Source organism: Taudactylus pleione, unplaced genomic scaffold (genome assembly GCF_031769625.1).
Source record: "Taudactylus pleione unplaced genomic scaffold, aTauple2 ptg000044l, whole genome shotgun sequence".
NCBI classification, from domain to species: Eukaryota; Metazoa; Chordata; class Amphibia; order Anura; family Myobatrachidae; genus Taudactylus; species Taudactylus pleione.
In genome coordinates, this window is record NW_028284446.1 from 5427341 (window position 1) to 5452678 (window position 25338).

Sequence of the window (25338 nt, forward strand, 5' to 3'; positions counted from 1 at the left end):
CAGCAACTTGATTTATTGTGCAAAGTGAATGGGCCAGGTTGAAATAAGCCGGGTCAAGCCGGCATTTCAACCCTGGTCATGAGCAGGATTCAACACGGGTTAAACCCAGTTCGCGATGCAGTGTGAACGGGTAACCTAGGGCGATGCGACCCAGGTCCTGTTCACAGCATAGGAAGAGCTGACGCTTGGAGATGATCTCATCTCCAAGCGCCAGCTCAGCACGTCTTGGCGGTGACATCGACCCGGTATTATTGCTGGGTTGGGCTGCCAGTCTGAAAGAGGCGACAGCCTGATCGCACCTGGGATTGTCCTGTATACAAATCCAGGGTGCGACCCAGCATTCCGATGTGAAAGGGGTATCAATTGTCAGTTTTCTGGGGTCCAGGATGGAAACCCCACTTTTTCATGCACTTCTCTCACATCGCATTTGGCTGACAAATCGCAACCCCCCGCTACGAGTACCGCAAATAGGCATTTTGAATTGGATTGGAGAATTCTCGGGTGCGCGCTTTCGTACGTCTGCGAGATTCATGAAAAAAACTTGCACCTAATTGGATTAAGGGCCTGAATCAGAGCTGAACGCTCTGACCAGAGCGCTCGCTCTGAATCAGGGCCCTCCTACCTGTTTTAGGAGCGTCCTCATGGACGCTTGCATAGCTGTGGGTTACCACCCACTGGGGGTTACCACTCACAGCTTATGCGAGCGTCCATGATGATGGTCGCGATGGTCAAGACCATCGGGCTTGCGACGGAGACCCTGCGGTAGGGTCTCGCTGCCGCAAGCCCTGGAGTGATTTTGGCTCTATCAGAGCCAAAATCACTCCCACTGACATCACTAGTGATGTCAGTGGGGCCGGCTTCAGACGGTAGGCGTTCCCATGGGAACGCCTCCGTCTGGCAGGCACGCCCACCAAAGGGGGCGTGCTGTCAATCAACATCGACAGCACGCCCCCTTTGGTGCGAGACCCGGAGCGATGGAAAGTCTGTCGCTCCCCGGTCTCGCGCATGCGCACAACGGAGCTCCCTCCATCGTGCGCATGCGCAGTGGGGAACATCGACCCGCTTGCGAGCGTACTGCCGCTTGCGAGCGGGTCTGAATGACCCACTAAGCCCTAATGAATCCACTAGACGAGCTGAAAACGACTGCAGTCGTTTGTCAGTCTGTGATGAGCCTGCACTGAACGAGCAGTCGTTCAGTGCAGGCTCATCAATCATCTGCAAACATGCTCAACCTGACGTTATCGCCAGGTTGACCAGCTTGTTTGCACGATGATAGATGTTGGAAACTACCAGCGGGCACGCACATCACTGGACGTTTCCGACATAAATGTGCACTATTTGTAAGCGATTGCACGATAACGATGTTGTTTTCGAGCAATCGCTTGCAAATATCGCTATGTGAATGGACACCTAAGTGTTCCAGTGCCCATGTAGAAGCCGACACATGCATGTGCTGATAAACAACTAACTAATCTTACTGCTACCGGTTGGTGTTACTGGTGAGCTGAGCATCCCTCTTTTTAAAAAAATGCAATCCCTTTGTATTAATTAATAAATACATCCTTATGTATTATTCTCTTAGTTTTATGAAGTGATACACATTTAATTACCATTTTAACCACTTGCCTGGCGTGGTCGCATCGTTTCTGACCACACCAGGCTGTGCGTTACCTGACATGGGGCCTGACTCAGAGATGTACACTAATGCAATCGCAACTGAATTCTCTCACGGATCACAGTCGCTAAATATGCTAATGCCTACCAAAGCACAGTCGAGCATAGAGACGCTCACTGCAGCTCTCTCATATCCTTCCCAACGTACAACAGCGGAAGATCGGTAACATTGATGCCGATTGGGCAGCCATGAAGCATAAGCGGCAGGTCTGACCAGCCGCAAACACTGTAGCTCTCCTGACACGCAAAGAGCTCTTATGTTGCACAGGAGATCGCATTGGATAATTTATGCACGCCCATGAAACAGCATTTAAACGGTCAGACACGCCTGTGTTTCCCTAGCCAACCCCCGTTACCTCCCCAAACACTGACCACCTGTCACTCACTTTGCGGATCCTGTGTGGGCGTAATCGGTAAACAATAGCTGCACGTGTGCAGTGTGGCCTACACGCATTCGCAATGGCAAACAATTGCACCCCTAGACCAAAAGTCTCTTATTGAGAAATTCAGCCAAAATTAAATTAAGCAAATTGTGCTTACCTTACCACATTTTTTGGATTGGCAGCTATTAGCACTGGTTTTGCCTATCACACTGACTAAAAATTATTTTATCTGGTACTGGACCACCAACCTGTGGCACCCCTGCAAGTGCCATGGCACCCAGTTTGAGAACCACTGCCCCAGTGTATACTGGGCGGCTACTCGGAGGAGCAGGAGCAGGGGAAATTCAAAGTTGTGATGTTTCGATCGCTAGTCTGATATATATCGATGACCAATATATGTTAAAAAAAATATTAATGTTATGTGTTTACAAAAAAAAAATTGTGTTGGATAAATTATACATAGATTAGATTGACCTAATTTAAAAAATGACAACTTCTGAGCGCTTTTTGGGAAAGATAGCCTATGTGGTTACGTGAACGTTTTAATAGTCGGTGTTGACAACATCACCGTCATCATTATTAAGAGGGACAGACCTGTCCAGCAGCAATGATTTGCACCTACACATTACCAACTCTGTCAAATTTGGAGTCTCCTGTATGCATCAGTAATTTGCTGCCTGCACGCCGTGTAATGATTACAGCAGAGTATCACTGTGACCAGCGCGGCGGGTAGTTTGCAAACTTACCCTTATCTAATAATTAGTTATCCATTTACTAACGGCTCCGCTAACTAGTCGGGTGTTTAGTTGCAGACTGTCCCTTTCTTTATGCGCTTACAGACGCTCCCTGTTTAGTCCTCCTGTGCAGCCGCTCTCTCTCGTATAACGAGGTTGGACGTTTGCCGACTCTCCCTGGATTGCGGCCAATCAGGTACCCCTTCGCGTGCTGGCCCCGCCCCTCGCTCACATCCCAAGTTTCTCCTCCGAGAAAAAAAGCAGCGGAGACAGTGGGGGTAAGCGTGGGGGGGACCGGGATTCACGGGGTCCCCGCCTGGCATGGGGGGCGACGCTCTATGCTCCCGGGAGCCAGTGCCTGGCTGGTGATATCATGCTGCGAGGCTAATAGAATAGCCTAGCTGGAGCTATCAGCTGGCGTGGGGGAGGGGTGCTGGGAAGGGTGACGTGGTGGGGGTTGCGGGCCAGGGGTGCTGCTATCTGCAGAGGAGCTAGCTGGTGGTTGGGTACCGTGTGGCGGTTACGGGGCAGGAAGGCACGGGGCGATGGGTGGCATGTGCGGAATCCTGGAGAGCAGGGACACTGGGGGAACAGGGTGGGGAAGAATATAAATAATATATATATGTATAATCTATATATCTCATAGAAATGAGACAGTGGATGATAACTATGTAGAGGTGGCGGCTTTAGCAGGTGATTAGTTACCACTGCTTGTACTGCCATGTACTAGCTCATATGACTGTGTAACATAAAGATGTGTTTAATACTGACCTCATAGTGGAAGCCTATAACTTTGTCTAGTGGGACACATGACACGCATAGTATTACTGCATTATTGCTGTTACTATCTATAGTCTAGTAATTGTGTTACTAAAGTATTAAGTGGGGGGGGGAAGGGCACTGAAGACCAATGTAATGGGCAGCTGTTTGGAGTGTTTGTGTGTTCTAGCTGTTGACCGTGTTCCAGTGTGTTTAATGTATTCTAGTAGCCTCTGTAAGTGAGGCCTATTATCTGCTAGTTTGAGTATATAGTTCTACTAGGCCTGATGATAGCTAATAGTGTAATGTATGCTTAGTACCTACAGCCTGACTGCCACTAGGTTCATTAGTCCACTGCTGGTGGTTGCTGTTGCCACATTACAGTATATTGTTGAGCTGTAAATATTTCTGTATGTTAATAAAAATGTTATGCTATCATATCTGATTATGTTGGCTTTACCTCCAGGAAAAAATGATACCGTGCTCCTCACAAACATGGAGAAAACATCCTCAGTAGTAAATAAGAAAATAGCAAACAGTCTTAAAGTTATACTTGCAGGCTCCTTACACAATACTGAAGCCTCTTATGTCAAAGTTACATGTGCAAAGTAACAAGGCATTTTATTATTATTATAGTTATGTTGTGTGCAAGTAGAGGGGTAGCTACTAAAGCAATACTTGATGTTTTTTAATGGTGCTTTGCCTACATTATTCTCTCATCATATTCGATCAATAGCCCAGGAATTACTGAAACTACTAAAATGTGGATTTTACTTTCCATGAGACAAGTTACATTGCAGCATACTCAGTTGTTCTTGTACTAATGTTATAGTGGAAGTATACATTTTAATTAGCATTTTTAGAATTCATATTAGTATTTTTAAATTTAAGACCTAATAATCATTGACTAAACAAGGTGTAGCTTTAGATACTTAAACGTATTGGTGTCTAAGCCCTGTTTTTTTATTTTGTAAATTCAAACTAAAATCTAGATCTGCCATCTGTGTACCCCAATAGATAGCAAGTATTCTTAGGTCTTATTTTCCTGACACTACTGCAGCAAGAATACAGTATTAATGAGTACTGACTACAAGTACACTCCAAGTGCTACTTTCCTAGTAAGACTAGAATGTCTTCCATTGATTATGCCTCGTGTCCAAAACAAACCTCCCTTTGTGCCAGAATGGAGCACTGACCCTGTGTACAGGCACACTTTGGGGAGTGTCTCCCCTCCTCCTTCCTGGAAGCATCCAGTAGCTGTGAGAAGGGGGGATTCCAGCTGCTGTATTAACCCATTGAATGAGCAGTCATGATGATCTGTATGCTACAATGGACAGTGCTGTGCAGATGAATAGTCGGATTGACCCTGGGCAGTATACACCATGCTGGCTGTTTGCAAGTGTTGTTGGAGATACAAATGTTCATGGAGACCCAACTAACTCTTCTTATAACAAATTATCTTGCTTTCAGACTCCTAAACAATTAAGTTCTGTCCAAAATTGTAACTACAGTTTCAACATTACTGTCATTGACACCAATGTCTTTCATGTAGCCGAGAGTCTGTCTTACTTCTGTGCATTAGTCAGCAAAGACAAATATAAAAAAAAAAAGTATAGCATATTTTTGTATATGTGTGTTTCTGGGAAGCAGTGGTTACATTTTCTGTGTGTTTTGGAAAAGGTTAACTCTCTACAGCCCTGTGACACTACACACAATCATGCTGACTACTGTGGCATACAGTCAGTTAATCCAGTCTATCTGCTTAGATAATTAAGAGCTAATGTCCATGGGGGTGGGGGCTGTACAGCCCCTCCCTCCATTAATTCACCCCACCACCCCCTCCCCTCTCTCTCAGGCCTCCCACCCAGTATCCAGTTGGTGTATTTGTTTAATCTCTGAACACCCAGTGTGTGATCTCTTCAACTTGTATACTGAATGCATGGATCTACTCTGCTGGTCAGTGGAGCAACTAAGGGTTCAGGGGGTTGGGTGTGTGTGATTGCTATTGTTTCTAGGAGTCTGTTGGTTATGATGTATAATGTGTTAATTACTGCTCCATTTTTGTCTTTTTTTATTTTTGGAAAGGGACAGAGTGTCTAAAGGTGGTTGGGGGCTGTTGATAGATCTTTTGCTTGACAGTGACTAATACTTAACCATTTTTTTTCAACCACAGAAATGTTGTAGCAATAACTAATAATGTACAATTCCAGCAAGTTCTTTGGCTGAGAACGGGTTGAAACAGAATTGTTATGTTGCACTGTGTAGTTATGTCAGTTTTACTGCTCTTTTGTAGGAAATGCGTTGAGTCCACTCCCAACAGGATGGGGGAGGGGAGTGAACTGTGCTGCCCTCCCCTATAATACTCTCCAGTTTTATAGAACGTACCCCTTGTGTATATACAGCAACAACTTCCAAATATCACAAGGTTATGTCAGTGACTGTACTGTGTATAAGTTGTTTACATTTTTTCTGTGTGTGCGCCACATAGAGAAGTTATGTGGGTATTTTTTATCATCTTTGATAGAGATATTCTATATATGTATCAGGGCTGGCCACACACCTACTGAGAAAATGGGTACATGCATGGAAATGTACACACACTTTAGTCATGTTACCAATTCAGTGCATAGTATTGGTTGTTTTAGTGCCTGAGAAACAGGACATGCTGTGTCATAAAATGCTTCAATGCAATAGTATGAAAGAGCACATAAGAAACCAATCCTATTTTTGAGCTTTGTAGACATTAGTGGATAAAGTTTAATCATTATTTTTTTGTTTACACCACTGAGGTTTTTTCCCTCTTTGAATGCACCTGGTGCAAAACTTTGACGGCCCAAATATAATTTTTCAGGTTTATAATTTTTTCTTTAAAAGAAAATACAAGGTGCAGAAATTAGGCACTTTATAAACCAGTATTAAGAAGAAGCCGATTATTGTTTTCGCTTAACAAATGTTGGGCTGCTTTGTTTATGCGTAGAAGAGATACACAGGTGTAGGTGTAACAATGTCCTATGCCAGTTTTTGGGATCATAGCTCAGCTTAGAATTGGAAGTACATATCCCCATATGCCTGAATTGCTATGTTGTAGTTCATTGTGATAACTGAGCAACCATCACATAAGTGCAATTTACTAATATTTGTTGTGTAATCAAATTGCACCACCAATCATTTTCACCATGTAGATGCGACATTATACTGTGCCATGTTGTGGAAGATGTTGGTGTTACACAGCTCTATAATTATTCAACTTTGGTTCTATGTGAATTGGTAAAAGTTTCCCAGTTCATGTACTCATCATGTTGTTTCAATAACAAAGGGCAGTATTCAATTGTTTTAGTGCGCCCGATCTCCCATCTAAAGTGACAGGAGGCCTTGGGGTGCTATTCAATTGATGCCTGTTATCGCGCTGATCGTGTCCTTTGAGGTCGGGTTTAGCTACCCCTGACCAAAGTGCTGTGCGGGATTGCGAAAAAGTGCAGTTTGGGCGCCCAAACAAGTCACTTTTCGCCCATGTCAGCTCTCACCCCTCAGGGGGTGCAAGCTGAAATGATGCGCTGGCAGCTGATCGTGCCCGACAGGAGCATCAATTGAATAGCTCCTGTGGGGCGTGTAGGAGGGGGCGAAACAATTGAATTCTGTCCAATAAATGCTGGTATACTGGTTACATATTCTCTGTTCAGTGCTGCACAATATGGTGGCACTACATAAGTAATAATTATAGTGACATTTTCTGCATTTTACTTGCTATTTTTCTAAGATACCATCATATATCGGTTTAGCTGCATTTGCTATTAATGCAAAATGCAAAAACCATTCTATAATAACGCAATATTTTTTTTGCAATGTGTGAATAGTTTAATTAAAACTGTGCTTTCAGCTTGCTTTTAAAGTCCAGGGCTTTGATGGAAAATTGGCAGTGTACAGTGAACAACCTAAATATTTTTGTGAGCAAGCTGTGCTGTTCTGCCATTTTGTGGAATGATAAAACAACGGCATTCACTGTCCCTGACAGGTATTCTTTATTTATTGAGCGGTTTGGGGATTTTATTTAACTTTTAATGGCTCCAAGTCTTACTTGTTGCTGTGGAAGCGAAATATTAAGGGATTGAAGTCCCTGATATGTCACTGTGGTCTTGCAGACAAGAACATAATCCTGTTACTTCAGTTAGAATTCCTTGTGCATTGTTGGTGTGGTTTTGCTTCTTGTTAAACTGCTTGTATGTAATGGTCACCTAATTCTTTTTTACTTTTTCACTATTGCAGAGTTCTGGCTGCATTGGCATCGCTTACCACAAGCCTAATTTGGAACAGAACAGTCTTCACTCTGGCACTTCCTAGAAACAAAAAAGAGACTTTGCCATGCAGAGTATCCCAATGTACCCAAGCTGAGCCCTCCCTGCTGTCCGATTGCTGGACTGCTGTGCTCCACAAGTCTTTATCAGCAAGTTTGAATTCGCTCAGAAGGTGGAGGAGGCAGCAGGTGGCCCCTCTCGCCCGCTTCATCGCGCTATGAAGCTGCAGGCGGTGATGGAGACGCTTCAGCGCCAGCAGCGGGCACGATTGCAGCAGGAACTGGAATTAAGGCAGGTACCGCAGGATTCGGTGGGTGCTCCTCCCGATGTGGGTTATCCTGCTAATGGTACTGAAGATGCAGAACCAGAGACTTTGAAAATACAGCGAACACAGGCAGCAGCATTGGCAGCCATGAGGGCTGCTGCTGCAGGCCTCAGCCAACAACCAAGCCCAGCTGCTTCTGAGGACGAAGAGGAGGAAAATGATGGAGAGAGCATGCCATCTGAGGATGAAAGAGAGAGAGATGGGGAAAGTGGACGTTACCAAGACATGGGATCGGAGGAAGAGGATCTGTGAGTGCTTGTTTAGACACTGTTTTAGTCATTTATATGGTATCTTAACCCAAATTGGCCATTTTGCGTTTAGAAGAGGGGCAGCTAGATAAAAAAATAAACTTTCTCTATATCCCCCATGCTCCTGTTTCCTGCAGCATCTGGATCCTCTGTCATGATGAACCTGTACATTCTGACAGATGCAGTGGTTACAATGTAGTCGCCCCTAATTACCCAACAAAAATCAAACTATCTAGTTCTGTAGGTGGCAGCTTCACACTCTTATAAATTATTTTTATAGAGTGGCAGGAGATGCCATGGGTAAGTTTTTTTGGTCTTTTTTTTTTTGCTGGGCTGCTATGTATCAACCACAAGGCCTGACAGGTTCACCATGACCCATAGGAATCATACTAATATAAGTGCATGTGTGTGGGTTTTCTTTTTTTTTTTTTTTTTTTTTTTTTTTAAGTAAACTAAATTAGTGATCTACACACTGGATAGATCCTTTAAACAATTAAGTAGGTTCATTACATTAACACCATTTAGTGGTCTCTGATATGCTGTATTTGGGAGAGGTAATGATTGGTGCCCCTTGTATGACCTAGTGACATGGTGCATGCCAGAAGCTGACAGCAGGCCTGCAAATGTTGGCAGCCAGTCAGAGTGGTTAGAAACCTCAGACAGACATGAACATTTTGAAGTAGCTGCTTTTCTGTGCCAAATTAAAGATTGCAAAATGTCAATTGAGAAAGGCACGCTGGTATCAGACCTGCAACAGCAAGTGTGTATTAACCCCTTTCCAGTGTGTTGTCCCACTACCTCATTTTTTTTGAGATATGGCTCATCGCACTGCAGAGTTAAATATATGGTGTGTTTTTTTTTCTCATTATGGTTGTAGTGTAATGGATGTTTTAGCTGAAACTTTGTTGCAGTAAATATATGTAAACATCTCTGTTTCTATACTCCTGAGTTTTTATTTTTTTGTGTGTGTATGTGACATATCTAAGCAGCGCTGGAAGGCTCAGAGATACTGCCCTCCTGATATTTTCTGAACTGCGATCATCCTTTTCTTTTAGAAAGGGGAAATGGGATGAGGATGATTTTGAGGAGGAAGATGGTTATGAAGATATGGAAGAGGGACTTGATGTGGGAGAGGCCAGCAGACATGGTAAAGGATCAGCCTTGCCCTTAAAGCATCCTGCCCAACAGGCCTTACCGTCCCAGCGCCCCTTGGGGGGAGCAGAGCGTCCAGGACTGCCCCAAAATGCACATCCTCAAATTCAGGACCATGGGGACTGGACATATGAGGAGCAGTTTAAGCAGGTGTGTAATTGTATTACCGTGTTATGTGAAATGTGCACTTTGTGTTGTCAAATGTGGTCATGAGCCAACCTAAGATCAAATTGTGGGAATATTATGTTAATGTGTTCTAAATCTGTGTTGTGTGCTAAATGTAAACAGAATTTATACTAAATGGGCTCTGCAGTTTGTTTAAATGCAGGTAATTTCTGTAACTAAGTGCCTGATTGAGGCCCGGACGATGTGGGGATTCAGTCGCAATTGATGAATGGTTTAAGATTAGCGTAGGAGCCGCACAACGCATGTGCAAATCTGGTCCTGCTTTGTCAGATGCAGTACAATAGCAGACGTTGCTTGATTGGCAGTCTGGAGGCATTGAGGGGGGAGCTTTAAAGAAAACGGGGCATGCCTTTTTTTGAAGCTAGCCGAGGCTAGTGGCTGCATCATCTGATGCACAAACCTAAGCCTCAGCAGCTTAGTTGGGACGGGCATTCTGAGCTATCTTAGGCTTTGTCAGGTGCCCAATAGCCCGCCCGATGTTGCAGATGGTGATCCAATGCTGCATCTTTGGATGCATACAGCGGTTCTCAGAAGCAGACAGTGGCATCTTTTTATCAAATATGCCTCCTGCTGCATCAAGAAAACTTCTCAGATCTGCTGCTACTGAAGATGCAGCACCAACACCACTTACATCTACCTCTAAACCAGGCACTAAATGTGGGCTGAGTCTCCCACAAATTTTAGCCCCTGGTGTCACGGAAGGTTCTTTGCCAAGTATCCCAACCTTGCTCTTGGCTCTAGAACAGAGCCTCCCTGATATTGTGGTCCAGAACACTTCACAGCTGAGTAGAAGTTTTATGAAGTCAATTCTTCCACTTTACTAAGGTCTCCCGGAACCCTAGATACACTACTGATGCAGGTCATAATATATAATATTTTTTTTTTTTTGAAAACTTTATTTCTTTACAAAAAGGGTTCTTTAATTACACTTTTATAGCCTAATTTTGCCTTGGAATAAGGTCCAATTTTTCACTGACTAAAACTACAAGTAGCTTGTGACTTCTGCTCAACAGGAAACAATGCCTATATTTGTACAAGTATTAATATCCGTTTAGATTTGCACTGTGACGTTGCATAGAGTATGCTGCCAAAAGTGTGTTTTTGTTTTTTTTGTTTTTTTTCATACAAATGAATAAGATGCATAATTAGACACCTTTTGTTAATAACCTGTTGTACTGTAGCCTAGTGATCACTATGCATTTTCTACTTTGTATCCTGGAGAGCTTGTTTACCAGTGATAGTTGTAAACCTGCTGCAACCAGTTTCTAGGATTTATTAGTTTGGTTGCTATGTGTATTAATGCACAACTTTGCTCTCTGTGGCATCAAGTGTTCTCTTTCTTTAGCATTTCTTCTATGATTGATTTTGTAGGGTTACTTGGCCGCACAAACAGATCATGTTGTTGGACCTGTTTCCCTGGGACTGTGTGAGTTTGGTCTCCCACATGAAATGCCATATTGCACAGTTCCAATCGTTCAGTATTTGGGATCCGACTGAGGACACATCAGCCAATTTATGGTAGTGCCAATGTCTCACGTTTTCCTCACACCCCCATAGAGGAAACTTGCTATACTGGCAGGATGCGATCTACTGTTCTGGAACGGCACACTGCATCGATGTCAGGAATTTAGGGCCAGATTCAGAGATGGATCTGTTTTGGTATTTTCACAGATTGCGGATGGTTGGAGACTAAAGCTGGGTGCACACCTAACCTATATCTGCAGATCGACTGATCTGCAATTATATCTGCAGATGGTTGTTCATACACACTGAACAACCATCATCTGTCACGGTGCGACCCCCTCCCCGCGGCCTCCACTGTAAGTGTACGGGCTGGCAGCTGATCGCCCATACACACAGCATGATGGATAGTTACTATCTGCAATCAGCTGTGCAGCAGAGCCGACGCAATATGTCTGTCAACGACAGCGTTCACAGACATATCGTTAGTACACACTGACTTATGGGCACAAATATATTGGCTGATCAATTGATTGGCCAATATATCTGCCAGTGTGCACGTGCCTTCATACAGCTGTGACGTCGGTCGCAGTGCCCTGTAAGCTGCAGAAATGATTGACCTGCTGCTGCCATTTGCGGGTGGCGACAGTGAGTGTTCCATAAAATGAGGGTGCTGAAGCTAGTGGCGGCGTCCTTGGATTCAGTTGCACAGTGTAGTTTTGCAGAACATCCTGAGCAACGTGAGGTTACTCAGTTGTCCAATGGCCCGGCGATGTTTGCTCTTTGGCTACAATGCTGCATCTTCAGGCACAGCCAGCAGAACTGAGAAGCCAGCAGTGGCGTCATTTTACAAAAGACGTCACCTGCGACATTGGCATATGCACTCAGATCTGTTGCGACCAAAGATGCATCACCACTCCACACAGTGTACATCTCTCAGGTCCTTAACCCCCCTCTACATGTAACCATTATTATGAAGTCCTGTTCAGAGCATTAAAAATGCAGGTGATGTGTCATTGTTTTTGATGTGTAAATTTGGCTAGTATCATTGTCTAACACTTTGGTTTGAACTTGATCTAATTATTGCTAAAATATTAGACAAGTTAAAAGCTAGCGCATATTAAATCTTGTTCAAAGTGATACATTATGTGTTTAGTAGGACATCCATGTGTTTGTTACTTTGTCATAATTTTATATTATGTATATTCAAAATAATCTTGTGTGTGGTTTATCTGATGTGTAGACCCTTGTGTACTGCTTAACTAAAGCTCAGTTGTGAAATATGGTTGTAGTTTTAAAATGATTGTTGTAGGAGAGGAGTGGGCATATGTATCAAAGCTGGAATGTGAGATAACATTGTGAAATATATATCACCAACCAATCTGCTCCATTTCTTTTATCATTTCTTAAACACAGGCTTCAAAATGTAAGTTAGAAGCTGATTGGTTGCTGATCTATATCTCACAATTTTATCTCGCATCAAGCTTTTGATACATATGCCGCTTAAGGTGCATACACATACGATTATCGTTAACTATCGTTTATCGTTCAATCGTTGTAAAAATCGTTCACTTTGAGTTAAAATGATGGATTATCATTCATGAGCGTTCACGTTTGTAGTTCAGTCAGACTGACCAACTGAACGATTTTCTTTAAGGGAATATGCAAAAATCGTTTAGTTAAAAAAAATCATACACTTTAAAAATCTGACAGAAAATCGTTCATAAAATCGTTGGTAACAAAACCGTGTGTGTGTATATGCAGCTTCTGTCTAGAACTTTTTTTTTTTCCTCACTTTTTTTTTAAACTTTATATCTTGCAACTTCACGTCACTGAATTAGCATTAACCTACATTTTATATGATGCAGGCAACATTTATACTGTTCAATTACTGTGAAACTTGTGATTTTTTTGGTTTTTTTTCCTTTAGCATTGTCTCGTATTGTAACTGTCTATTGTCATTCTGCCTAGCAGCAGGTATTGCGTGACTAGATCCTTGTTTATATCACTCTGCTTCCCCTCTCCTCCCCTGATAATGATTTCTCTGTGGGTTTTTTCTCTCACTTCCTGTAGTGGGGGAGGGAGCAGGGTGTGACACTGCAGGGTGGGCATGAGGGGGAGGTGGTAGCTGGAGGTGTGTGTGTTTGTGTGTCAATATAGTATTGGGCTCAGAGGGAGAGCCTATTTCTGTAGATCTTTGCAAAGGACAATTTGGACATGAGACATAATGGGCCAGCTGTGTATGGTTACATTTAAGGAGCACTGTTTATGTGCACATACTCAACTACATGGGAAAATAGAATGTTTATATTTTATTGGTAGCTGGTCTTTATGAGAAAAAGGTTTTAATCAAAAGGTTAAATTATAGATATGCACAAGATAAAACCTGTTTTTATGGTGCATGGGTGTTGTAGAATGTAAAACCAGTTGCCAAAGGTCGCTACAATGGAATAAAACTGTGCACACACATAAAATACACCACCACAGGTCTCGCTGAAATCCCACATGTCCCATGCACTGAATTGCTCAGTTGAATGTTGAACTGACAAATTATTTTGTTTTCAAAGGTGATTAAAATATAAATGTCTTTAAGGGGAACATTGTTGTTGTGACACTGGCAAGTTCACTCAGTTCTAGTTCTAGGTGACACTGAGGGAACTTGCTGGGTTTGAAATAGTATTTAAAGAATTGGCTGTATTTCTTAAATTATTACTATTATTAAAACTTTAATTTTTTTTTATGTTTTTTGAGGCAAAATTTTTTTATGTGCACTAAACCAAAGTTGTACAGGTCGCAAAATTAACTATTTCTCTATGCATATTATCTAGATCTTCTTCAACTTCACCTAAAGCTGGATTCACATTTTGACGGCCGCTCTGCTAATAGGCAGATCCACCGTTGCAGCAGCTGGTTGGTAAGCTATACACCAACCAATTGGCCACTTGATATATCTGGGTTGACCTCACAACTGGGTGGGCATTTGAATTTGCCTGCCCAGTTGTGATGTCAGTGTCTGGTCGCCTGTACCCACACACCCAGCCAGCTGCACTGATCTGTATATACGCTCTATCTGCATTGACTGTGCTGCAGGGCCAACCTGATGTTTCTGTGAATGACATCATTCACAGACCACTCCAGTGTACACACCCGCCAATGCACTCGCGATATATCACTCAACAATAGAACAAGTGATATATTGCTAAGTATGTACTCAGCATTATTCTTTGTTGATTTTAAATTGGGGCCCTTTTAACTAGTATATGGAAATAGGGGGGGGGGGGGTGTGCAGTGCAGTAAACTGGCAGAAAACTTCGTTATAATGAATATTCCCATCTGTTGACTTTTGTGGTAAATGTAAATAGAACAACAGAAGCTAGACTCTCATCGCAACCATGTATTTAACCCGTGTATTGCTTAGCAAAGAAAATATTTAAAATAGATGTGCTCCATGGGTTGTTTATTCTATGGTATTTTTGGCTCTGAATGGTTAGAGGATAGTGAAGATGTGCTTATTTAAGTAATCTTCTGTCTATCACGTCACGGTTTGTGGTACTAGTGTGGTAAGGTCCTGGCAGTTACAGGTGCATACATCTTCCTGTCTGTCTGTAAAGGTTATTTTTTCCCCTCTCCCTCCCTCTGGAGTCCTTTTTATGTCTGTGTATAGAGAGCGGATCTCAGCTGACTGCACCTGCCACACTCCCTGTCTGGGGTTTTGTTTAATTGAGATGCAAAGAGGAAAGCTTTAGTATCACTGTATGTGTGATAAAGACAGAAACGGTGGGAGAGTGGATCCTTTGTCTGATCAGTGCTAGGTGGAACATTTTAGATTAGCCTAAAGAAGACTGTCCAGGGACTAGAACATGTTTATCTGGTTAAGCTGCATACACACACAACGATTTAGTTAATGAACGATTTTAGTAAACTATTTTCTCCCTTGAAAAAATGAACTAAAATCGTTTACTAAAGTTGTTCATTTACATGTAATGAACGAGTTTTTAGAACTACAAACGATTTTTACATATTCCCTTACTGAAAATCGTTGCTTTGACAAGTCTGACTGAGCTACAAACGTGAACGCGCATGAACGAAAGTTGTTCATCGTTTGACTCAGAAAGTGAACGATTTTTACAAACGATTATCGTTAAATGATATCGTTTCACGATAATCGTTCAAAAAATCGTGTGTGTATGCAGCTTTAAGGTGCATACACACGATCAGATTTTTTCTTCAGATATGGACGATAACGATTTAAAAATCGTTCAGTCGTTCATATCTGAAGGAAAATCGTTCATATCTGACATGCCTGGACGATCAACGATGCGCGTTCCCGTTTGTCAGATAACGATATCTGACATCTGATGGGTTTGGAGTCAGACTTGGACGATTCCATTCATTTTAATGCAGTCAAAAATCGTTCAATCGTTCAAAACTTTGGTCAAATCGTCCAAATCGTCCAATCGTTCAGTCGTTCATCTGACAAGTCTGACAAATCTGACCGTGTGTACGCTCCATTAGAGTTTGTGTAGGAACAGCAGAAGTTTGATTTTGGAGGATGGTGAAATCGATGTAACACAATGACTTATTTTTTATTGTGGCTTTGAAGTGTTAGATATAGCACTATAAACTATAGAGATAACTTATGGAAAAGTAGAGAAGCAATCTTAAGGGAGAAACCTTTTTGTATTGTAGAAACTGACATAAAAGTAACAAAGCAATAGTTTTTAAAATGTTTGTACTGCTAGTAGTAGTACCGTAGCTACTGCATAATGCAGTAAATAATATTAGTCTGTTATGAAATCTCATGTAATTTCTCATAGCTCCGCATCACACTTGAATGTTAATGGGCTGGTTCTCTCCAGGAATCATGGTTTGGCATGTTGCCCGCCCGTCTGGTGATTGTTTCCCGTCTTTGGTTTGGGCTCGAGCCATGTTCCATAAACCTTTAATCGCTTGAAATAACTCATTCTCTTACATGACCGCCAGATCTGATTTCAAGATCGTCACAGGTTACCAAGCTGCTCAGTGACTCAGCTTTTCAGACTTTATTATTAAATAAACATGCAACACTTTATGAAGGCATTAGCTGGTTACAGCACATTTGTTTTGTCTTGGTCAATCCACCTGTCAGTGCTAGTGAATGTAATCTGGTGTAAACAGCCCTGTATCTGTCCTGGTAGTCTATTGGTTAACCGTTGTGTGGAGGTGGAGAATGAAAGTATATTGTGTTTGTTTGTTTTTTCCTCTGTACTGCTCATGCATGTGTTTTGTGTGTGTCAGCGCTAGACAATTGTCTGTTTGGCTTCTGCGTGTAGGCACCCGTAGATCTTCTCTTCTCCCAGAACACCTAAATGCATTCCAGCTTTTTCCTGATTTGTAAGGGGGTCACAATGCTCGGCAGCAATGGACAAACGGGAAAACAGGGCATGTGTAAAACGCGGCATACACCATATACTAGATAAATACAGACATGAAAATGAAGGGCTAGTAGGGTTCCACTGATGAGAGCACCTACGTTCAATTGGGACAAGGGCATAGCCGAAACTAGGAGAGAGTGTGGGTTATTTAAACAACTGCAGTGTTGGTTAAGTAGAAACATGTGAGAGGATGGCTGCTACATGTTAGTCTCTGGTTTCACATCCTCCTGGTCATGTCTTAGCATAAATGCATGCATAGGGCTGGAACACTATTCTTCAATGTAAGCATCTGCACAATGTAACTGTTGTAGAAACAGGAGGTGGTGGTTTTATGGACTTTAAACCATTCTGTATAGGGTTACAAACATTTCAGAAAAAGGAAAGATGTCATAATGTTATAACTACTTTTCAAAATTATTTGGGCGTTGCATAAGGGGAGTTGCCACCGCAGAAAGGCCACATATCTATTTATATGTCTTGGTGTTTTCTGCATTTCTAATCGATTTTATGAAGGTTTACCATTGATGTTTTGTACAGTTTTTTTGCATCAAGGCAGCGCAGGCTTTTAGACCCTTTTTTTTGCCTGACTGACATAGAATACAGTCAGCCCTTGTTGAAAAGAAACAAATGGGTACGCAACAATGTTTATTTAGAAGGACAGGGAAATGTACGCTGGTGTCGGTGGTGTGACAAATTGGTAGTTATCTATATTGGCTTGTTAGTACCCAGAACATTTTGATTGTTCAAATTTAAAATGCCACTGATTTTATTTTTATAAATTTTTTTTTACTTATTTCACTTTTCATGAATTGCTGCCTAAAATGCTATTAAGTGGCAGACTCTTGGAGGCTACTGCACTTTCAGTTGTGTTGCTCTTCTCTCTTTTTTTTTTTTTTTTTAACGTTCCTATGAATAAGTATATTGCAAGATCGCGTGCGGCAGTCCCAGCACAGATCAGAGACCACATTTCCTTTGTGGGCTTAGGCGCCACCCCTATAAAACCACAAAGCTCTTCCCATACATGCCAGTGCCTAAAGTGTTTTTATAATTTTCTAGTTTTAACACATTATATAATTTTCCCATCATTTGGGGCATTTCTTCTAATACTTTGTTGCAAAGTAATGAAATCACAATTGGTTAAGGGTTTTGTTTTTGAAGCAGCTCAGTGTAATATTTACACGACCTTACTATTTTATTATTATGGGGGGTTTTTTTGTTTTGTTTTTTTTCCTTCTTAGCCAGTTTGTCTTTAAAATATTTGATGCCAGGTCCAACGATCTGTCTGCTTGCTGATAATTAGAGACTGAGAAACTCTCTTGTGTCCCTTCCCTTTACTGACAGAGCGTGGAGGATTGAGTGGGTGGAGGGCTACGGAGGTTAAACGGTAACTTACACTCTTATCGATTTGTGTCCTCCCCGTTATTGGCTGTCAAAACAAGAGCATTGCTGGTCAGGGACATATTTACTTTTTCTTCTTCTGACTTGTATGTGTGCTTGTGAATATAAATGTGTGTACAGTGGGCTCCAGACTTATTGGCACCCTTGATAAAGATGAACTAAACAAGGCCGTATAAAATAGAGCCTAAAGAGCTATGTGTCACAGCCAGACAAATTCTCTGAGACCAAAATTGCACTTTTTGGTCACTCGCACATAGTTCAGCATATACAGATGTGTCCTCACTCATTTTTGCTGCAGTCGCGCCAAACACCCTCTCTCGGCGGGTGCCTGGTCCTGTGAGACTCTGCTAGCGCCAGGTGTCTTTTTTGCGTCTTTTATTGCTGAATATGTGTCTAAGACCCGTATTCAATTTGGAGCGAAAAGCCAGAATCGGCGAAAGTTTCACCGATGACGTCATTAAGCCAGGCAGAAAAGTATCGCCGTATTCAATTTGAAAGATTTTCCGCCTAGGTGGAAAGCGAACTAGACTCCAGGGGGGGCCCCCAAGTATGCCCCAGGTGTTTTTTTTTTTTTTTGTAATTGCAGGTGCTTGCGGCATGTGGATTTTTCTGTGTTTTAAACTTTACTTTCGCAAATTTAAAATGTGATGGCCCTCATTTTAAAGTACCCCAAATTACTGGGATAAATTTTCTGCAAAAAAAACCTCTTGAATACTATTCTTCAGCACTTATGCAAAAACAATATTTAGGAGCTATTGAGCCCGTTTAAAAACACCAAATACCTTCAGCAAGCCAAATCGGGGGTACCATAGGGAACCCGCATGTCAGAGCATCTTTGGGGGGTGTCAGGCTGATTTCTCCAAATCTGACAGGACTTTCCGCTTGTTTCAGTTTCGCCGGGACCCGTTTTCGCGTACTTACAAATTGAATACGGGGATACGCGGGCACGCGCGCTATACTTTTTTGCCTGCAAAACAGGCGGAAAGTGCGGGAGGTGAAAAAGTATCGTGGGAGCGAATCAAATTGAATACTGCTTTAAGTCGCAATGAGACGCACCAGGAGATTGTGCTGATTAATTTGATATGTGACGCTTGTATACAAGCCTGTCAAGCAACAGGTGAAGAGCTCCGATGCAGCGGGTGCAGCTTTTTTCTACTCCAAGTTCGGTTTAGTCTGTTGCACACCGATACAAAAGTCGCATATCTAATTAGCAGAGTATCTTGGTGCTTCCTAGTTGCATCGCAATGCGACTTAGACACATTTTCAGCAGAACAGACTGCAGACGTTAGCAGAGTTGCATCGGAGCTGACCGCTGACTCATACCAGGCATAGCTAACTGCATGGCATATTAAGGCTAAATGAGCAAGGATGCATCTGTAGCATGGAGGCATGCTATGAAAATAACTTAAGCCAACTGTTTTGCTGCCCTTGTTACGTGTCAGTGCAAGAGATTTACAGCTTGGACACAGGGAAACTTTTGGGTATAGCTGCTCTGAACTGTGTTTCCCAAACTGTGTCCTCAAAGCCCCTTTACAGTCCAGGTTTTAAGAATATCCATGCTTGAATCAAAATGACACCTGAGACGAGAATGGATAGATTGAGCAGGGATTTTGAGGAGTATGTTTGGGGAAAAACAGCTATAAAAATTCTGTACTGGTTACAAATTCAATAATTTCTCTAGTTCTATGTCGAGAAACAAGTTTGGTAAAATTGCGAGTAACCCCAGATTCAAAATTTGATACTCGTCCATAGCTTTTTATGGTTTGCTTATCACCTTAAAGCACTTAACTAAATTTGTCAATTAATATTACTTAACCACAACGTTCCTGCGATAAGTTTACCATGGGTCAAAACGTGGCTGTCGATGAGCACTAAGCGAACATTTAGTTTGTACCTCTTAAGTGAAAAGGAGGGAGAAATCTTTATTTTAAGGTAAAAAATGTTGGCAGTTATTACTGAACTTCTCGTATGCCCTCTCATGGTCCTCTTCTCTAAAATGCTCACAAATGGGTTAAATTTGTATACCATGTATGTGTAGGCGTCTAGTTAGGAAATTTAGTTTTTGAGCTTGCTGGTGAAAGTTGTATGTCGTCTTCCTTTTTTTTTTTACCCAGTGTTTTAAATGGTCCTAAGGTTTAATTTGCTGGAAAAGACTTGTTTACTATCATTTTTCTATTGTTAATATAAAATACAAATCAGTCATTTGACATCTTTTTTAAAAATCACAGCTACTTGGCTTATATCCACTAACAGCATGCTATACTGTCCTTATCTTATTTCCCACTTTTTGGGGTTCAGGGTATTTTTTCATGCACTTATTACAAGTGGCACCATGTACAATTACCGGGCAACATTGCTGCGAACCTTGCATGGTGCCACTGGTAATAGAATGCCATGGATCTCGCGAGTGTGCATGCTGAAAATACCGTGCAATATACCCGATAAATTGACCCACCTAGGTTTCGGGGTTTTTATTTAAATTATTATTAATAATAATAATAAAGAAAAAAATAATTTTTTTTATTATTATTAATTCCAAATCACGATGTTCATAGTGAACCCTTTTTTTTTTTTTTTTTTTAAATGTAAAACCAAAAACCTCTATAAAATTTAGCTAGTGCTCAGACCAGCTTGACTTCTGAACTTTTGAGCTTAAAGCCAATTTATGTGGCTGGTTCGTACTTCTCTACTTACCAGCAGAGCAATAATGCCAAACATACCTCAAAAAGAAATCCAGATCTGATAACTAGATTTGTAGTTTGCAATGTGCAGAACTATTAGCCTTGTTCATTTTAATTATTTTTATTTTTTAGATATTTTTTTTTTATTTCTTATAAAATGTGAGCAAATGAAATAATTTGCACAAATGTGGGGGTATTCAATTATCCACGGGGTTTACCCCGCGACTAAGTGCCACCCAAAATCCCCGCAGCATCGGGAAAAGGCTAATCAACTAAATAGCCTTTTTTCCGTGCCAAAAAAATCGGGACTCACATGGAAACACACTGTTTCCGCTTAACCAATGACCTTTTTTTCCCTCGAGCGAGCCCTGTTTTTCCTGCGGACTTAACCTCGCAGCTCATGGGAGGTGCGAGGTACAGTCCGACTGCGGGAACTGCACGTGGGGTAATCCCCGCTAATTGAATAGGTTCGGCGTGACAATTGGCTAATTGAATACTGACATGAACTACTCGTCATGACAAAAAAAACCCTTCTATATTTTGTGGTGCAGTATTTGTCATGTATATATTATTTGTTTTCCGTTTTTTGTTCAGCTTACACCATCTCCATGTTAATGCTCCCTAGCTCTTGCTGATCTCCTCCTCTAATTTAAGTGCGTACTTGCAAGCATGTGAAATATGTCTTCACAAGTAGTGGAAGGAAATGGCCTGTTAAGAGCCATGACAAATTGGAAACATCCAGATAAATGAGAGGTGGGGGTCCATTGTTTGGTGTTAGACCTTTCAGACAAAGGACACGTGGAGTAGAGCATGACCATTACACAGTGGGTTCATAATGAATAATGGGGTATTCCCCAGACACACTTGACGCTTCAATGGACATAGAAGTTGGTTGGGGAAATATTTATTACTAATATTTTGCATTAGAATTTTTATTATAACTTTTTCACCAATCGATCAGGACTCTCATCTTAATGGGGGGGGAGGGGGGGGACAGAGCAACATAGATGGTGTGATGGTTAGAATTACTGCCTCACAGCAATGAGGTCGTGGATTCGATTCTCACCATGGCTCTGTGTGGAGTTTGTTTATTCTCTCCGTGCTTGCGTGGGTTTCCACCAGGTGCTCAGGCTTCCTCTCATTATAATTGGCTCCTGACGAAAAATTAACCCTACTGTGTAAAAGTGGGTACACACTGCACAGATATATTTGCAGATGATGATCATTCATACACACTGAATGACCAACATCTGCTTCTGGCTGTGGGTCCTGCTGGCCAGGGGACGCGTCTCGTCCCCCTCCTTGCAGCTGCTGCTGCATGTGTAAGGGCGGTCGGTTGGCAGTTTATAGATTGTAACGGATTGATGTGAATATTCTCTGTAAAAGCACTGTGGAATATGTGTGCGCTATATAAATAACTGATAAATAAATTGCTCCGTTGGAAATATATGTGTGTGAGATATGCAACACTGTGCTCCTATGTGTTTTATATTTGATGTGCCAGACGTTACCCTTCCCCCAGCTTCTGATGACTCTGAGCTGTGGAATTCAGATTATTAGTGTCACATGTCCCTGGATATCCATGTCTTGGGTGCACACACAGCACCTCCTACACACACACACCACTGCAGGCTGTATGCCATGCGTCGATTTATGCATGACCTAGAAATTATGAGACAGACCTGTGTTCTATGTGGAACAAATATATTAAATCCTAAGAAAAAGTATACGAAGATCCAGACACTACTATAATTGTTGATTTTCAACTACGTTTGCTTCTGCCATGCTTTAAGCATATTTATTCCTAGTTCTGAATTAATTCAGTTCAATCCTAGGTCTGAATTAAAAAAAAAATAATTTATATATATAATTATTTTTTTTTACATACATTGTGTGTGTGTGTACTAATTATTATTTGGGTTCAATATCCCCATCTGATCTCCATTACGGATGACAGTGATGTGATATATTATCAGATATGATGTATGTAATTTTTTTTATTTTTTATTTAAAGTGCTGTTCAACCAAACATTACTGGGGAAACTAGTCTTTCATGTAAATTTCCAGACCTAGGTTTATGCACACAGAGCAAACTGGCCGATCCAGTCCAACCAGAACACCCTGTTAGTGTCTAAAGCCAAACTGTTTTGCCTGTAATAACATTTTCAACATAGGATGAAGTTGAATTTAACTTTTTAGGCCTGTAGTAATCTAAAGGCAAGTATCCACTACCCGATTTAAAATGAGCAATTTTAACGATAACTATATCGTTATCAATCGTTAATCGTTCACAAATCGGCCATGAAAATGTTGAAAACAACCAGCGATGTGCACTCCCGCTGGTCGTCTTTGACATCTGTCATCACCTGAACATGCTGGTCAATCTGCCGGTAACGACAGACCATGTTCAGGGATGAGGGAGGGTGCCTGCACTGACTGTGAAACGACTGCATGATTACAATGTCGTAATTGTGCAGTCTTTTCAGTCTGCTAGTGGATGTGCCACTTTAGAACACAATGTAAATCTGGGTACCGCTGGCCAAAAATAAGTTTAACAAACCTTAACATCAGTGGCATTAAAAGGGAAAGCATTACCAATGTGGCGCTTTAACAAGATTGATGTTTTAAAAATAAAAACTTTACAGGAAATTTTAGTCTAATTTCTAAGCCATAGTAAATCACAAACTGGACTTGATCAGTTAGATATAATTAAAATGAAACATATTTGAATTCCCTACACACTCTGTTGTTGGGATATGGAAGGCGAGAATGGGGAATAGATGAGTAGCACACACAGTGGCATGGTGCACCACAGGAAAATGCATTATAAATTGTAGACTGCTTGAAGCCTATAGCAGTGGCGGCCGTGCCCACCACAGTATTCATTGGGCGGAATTCAATTGATTACGCGGTCCAGATCTCACGTCTAAAGTGACAGGAGATCGCGGGACGCTATTCAATTGATGCCGTTTTTCGTGCTGATCGCGCCCATAGAGATCAGGTTTAGCCGCGTAAAGCAGCTAAATCCGACCAAAGTGCTGGGCGCGACCGCGAAAAGTGCTGTTTGGGCGCCCAAACAGGTCACTTTTCGCACATTTCAGCTCTCATCCCCCCTGGGGCTGCGGGCTGAAATGTAGCGCTGGCAGCAGATCGCCCCCGACAAGAGCAAGAATTGAATAGCTCCGTCGGGCGCAATAGGGGCTGGAATCAATTGAATTCCGCCCATTGACTGCTGGCGGGAACAATTCATCAAATGAGCAGGCAGTTTGTCAGCTGATATACCATGATAATGCAAACTAGAAAGTAACTTCATTTGGCATTATTATTTTATTTATTATCAGTTATTTATATAGCGCACACATATTCCGCAGCGCTTTACAGAGAATATTTGGCCATTCACATCAGTCCCTGCCCCAGTGGAGCTTACAATCTATGTTCCCTATCACATGTACACTAGGGTTAATTTGTGTTGGGAGCCAATTAACCTAGCAGTATATTTTTGGAGTGTGGGAGGAAACCCACGCAAGCACAGGGAGAATATACAAACTCCACACAGGTAGGGCCGTGGTGGGAATTGAACCCATGACCTCAGTGCTGTGAGGCAGTAACGCTAACCATTACACCGTCTGTGCTGCCCTTAGGTCACCCATGTATGGCCCACATGTGCTGTGACAGTCTACAAATCTTTGTCATTGTGGAAGAGGGATGCTGGGCCATTGTTCCACAAGAAAGTCTTTCTAATAACTGTCAGGCATCTTCCCAGAATATTCCACAAACTGAGTTCAGATCTGGTGTCTGAGGAGACCGTGACATAAGGATGAACATCTGTTTTTGACTAAACTGGCGGCTTGCCACATGTTGAACTTTACAGTCAGCTGATCTGCAGTTACTCTCCCGCTTTGCCTTGTACTTGAAAATGAGTGCACAGACATGGAGGTTGTGAAGTTTGGACTTCTGCCCACTGTTGCCATTTGTTGCTTTTTTTTATTTATTCACTCGGAGTTCTATGTTGACATAACCATTGACACTGCCTGTGAAACATTAACAAGTTGAGCTGTCTTGGTCCCTGAAGCTCCTGCTAAATACTCAACAATTGCCTGTCTTTCTCTCCTTGTGGCCATGCTTGCCATCATAAACCACTAGTCCTGCATTTTGTATACAAGACCCTGCCCATGATGGGGTGTTTGCGGCATTCATGCCTGAGCCATAACCATGTGTAGGCCAATGCTAGAGTCTGTTTAAGTTATTATTGCATTTATGTGAAAAGAAAGTACTCTCTCTGTTTTACATATCAGTGTTCACGCCAGACCGGGGGCAGGGCAAGAGAGATGAGGCAGAACTTCCCTGCGTGCACTTGTGAAAAGGGTGTGTGGCTGACCGGGGAGGAGGTGTGTTCTCATGGCACATCCCCAATTTGTCACTCTTGGGGTGTGCTGGGCTTCCCCCAAACTCTCCCCTCACTGTGAATTGATGTCTACAGACCCTGCATGTGCGCGAGCCATTGCTGGGGAGGGGCTTCTCCTGGTAACTTCTGCGATCTGTAACCCATAGGCTTCAGCAGCACAATGTCCTCTTTTAGATGGCGTTCGCTTCTGGGGCCAAGCTCTGGAATGCAAAGGTAAATCCGACAG

The 25338-nt window shown here is 42.1% G+C and overlaps 1 protein-coding gene across 4 annotated transcripts in view; it reads left to right on the top strand.

Annotated features, from left to right (window-relative positions):
• Window positions 1-2924: 2924 nt before the first annotated feature.
• The window catches only part of ARID3A (AT-rich interaction domain 3A), a 58469-nt gene continuing 36055 nt past the window's right edge, over window positions 2925-25338 (top strand). For 2 of the 4 annotated variants that reach the window (XM_088460346.1, XM_088460349.1), the window contains exons 1-3: window positions 3004-3069; window positions 7814-8415; window positions 9471-9717. In XM_088460346.1, the coding sequence (XP_088316472.1) occupies window positions 8060-8415; window positions 9471-9717 (603 nt within the window). In that variant the 5' untranslated portion in view covers window positions 3004-3069; window positions 7814-8059. The other 2 variants (XM_088460348.1, XM_088460347.1) reach the window with 2 other exon arrangements.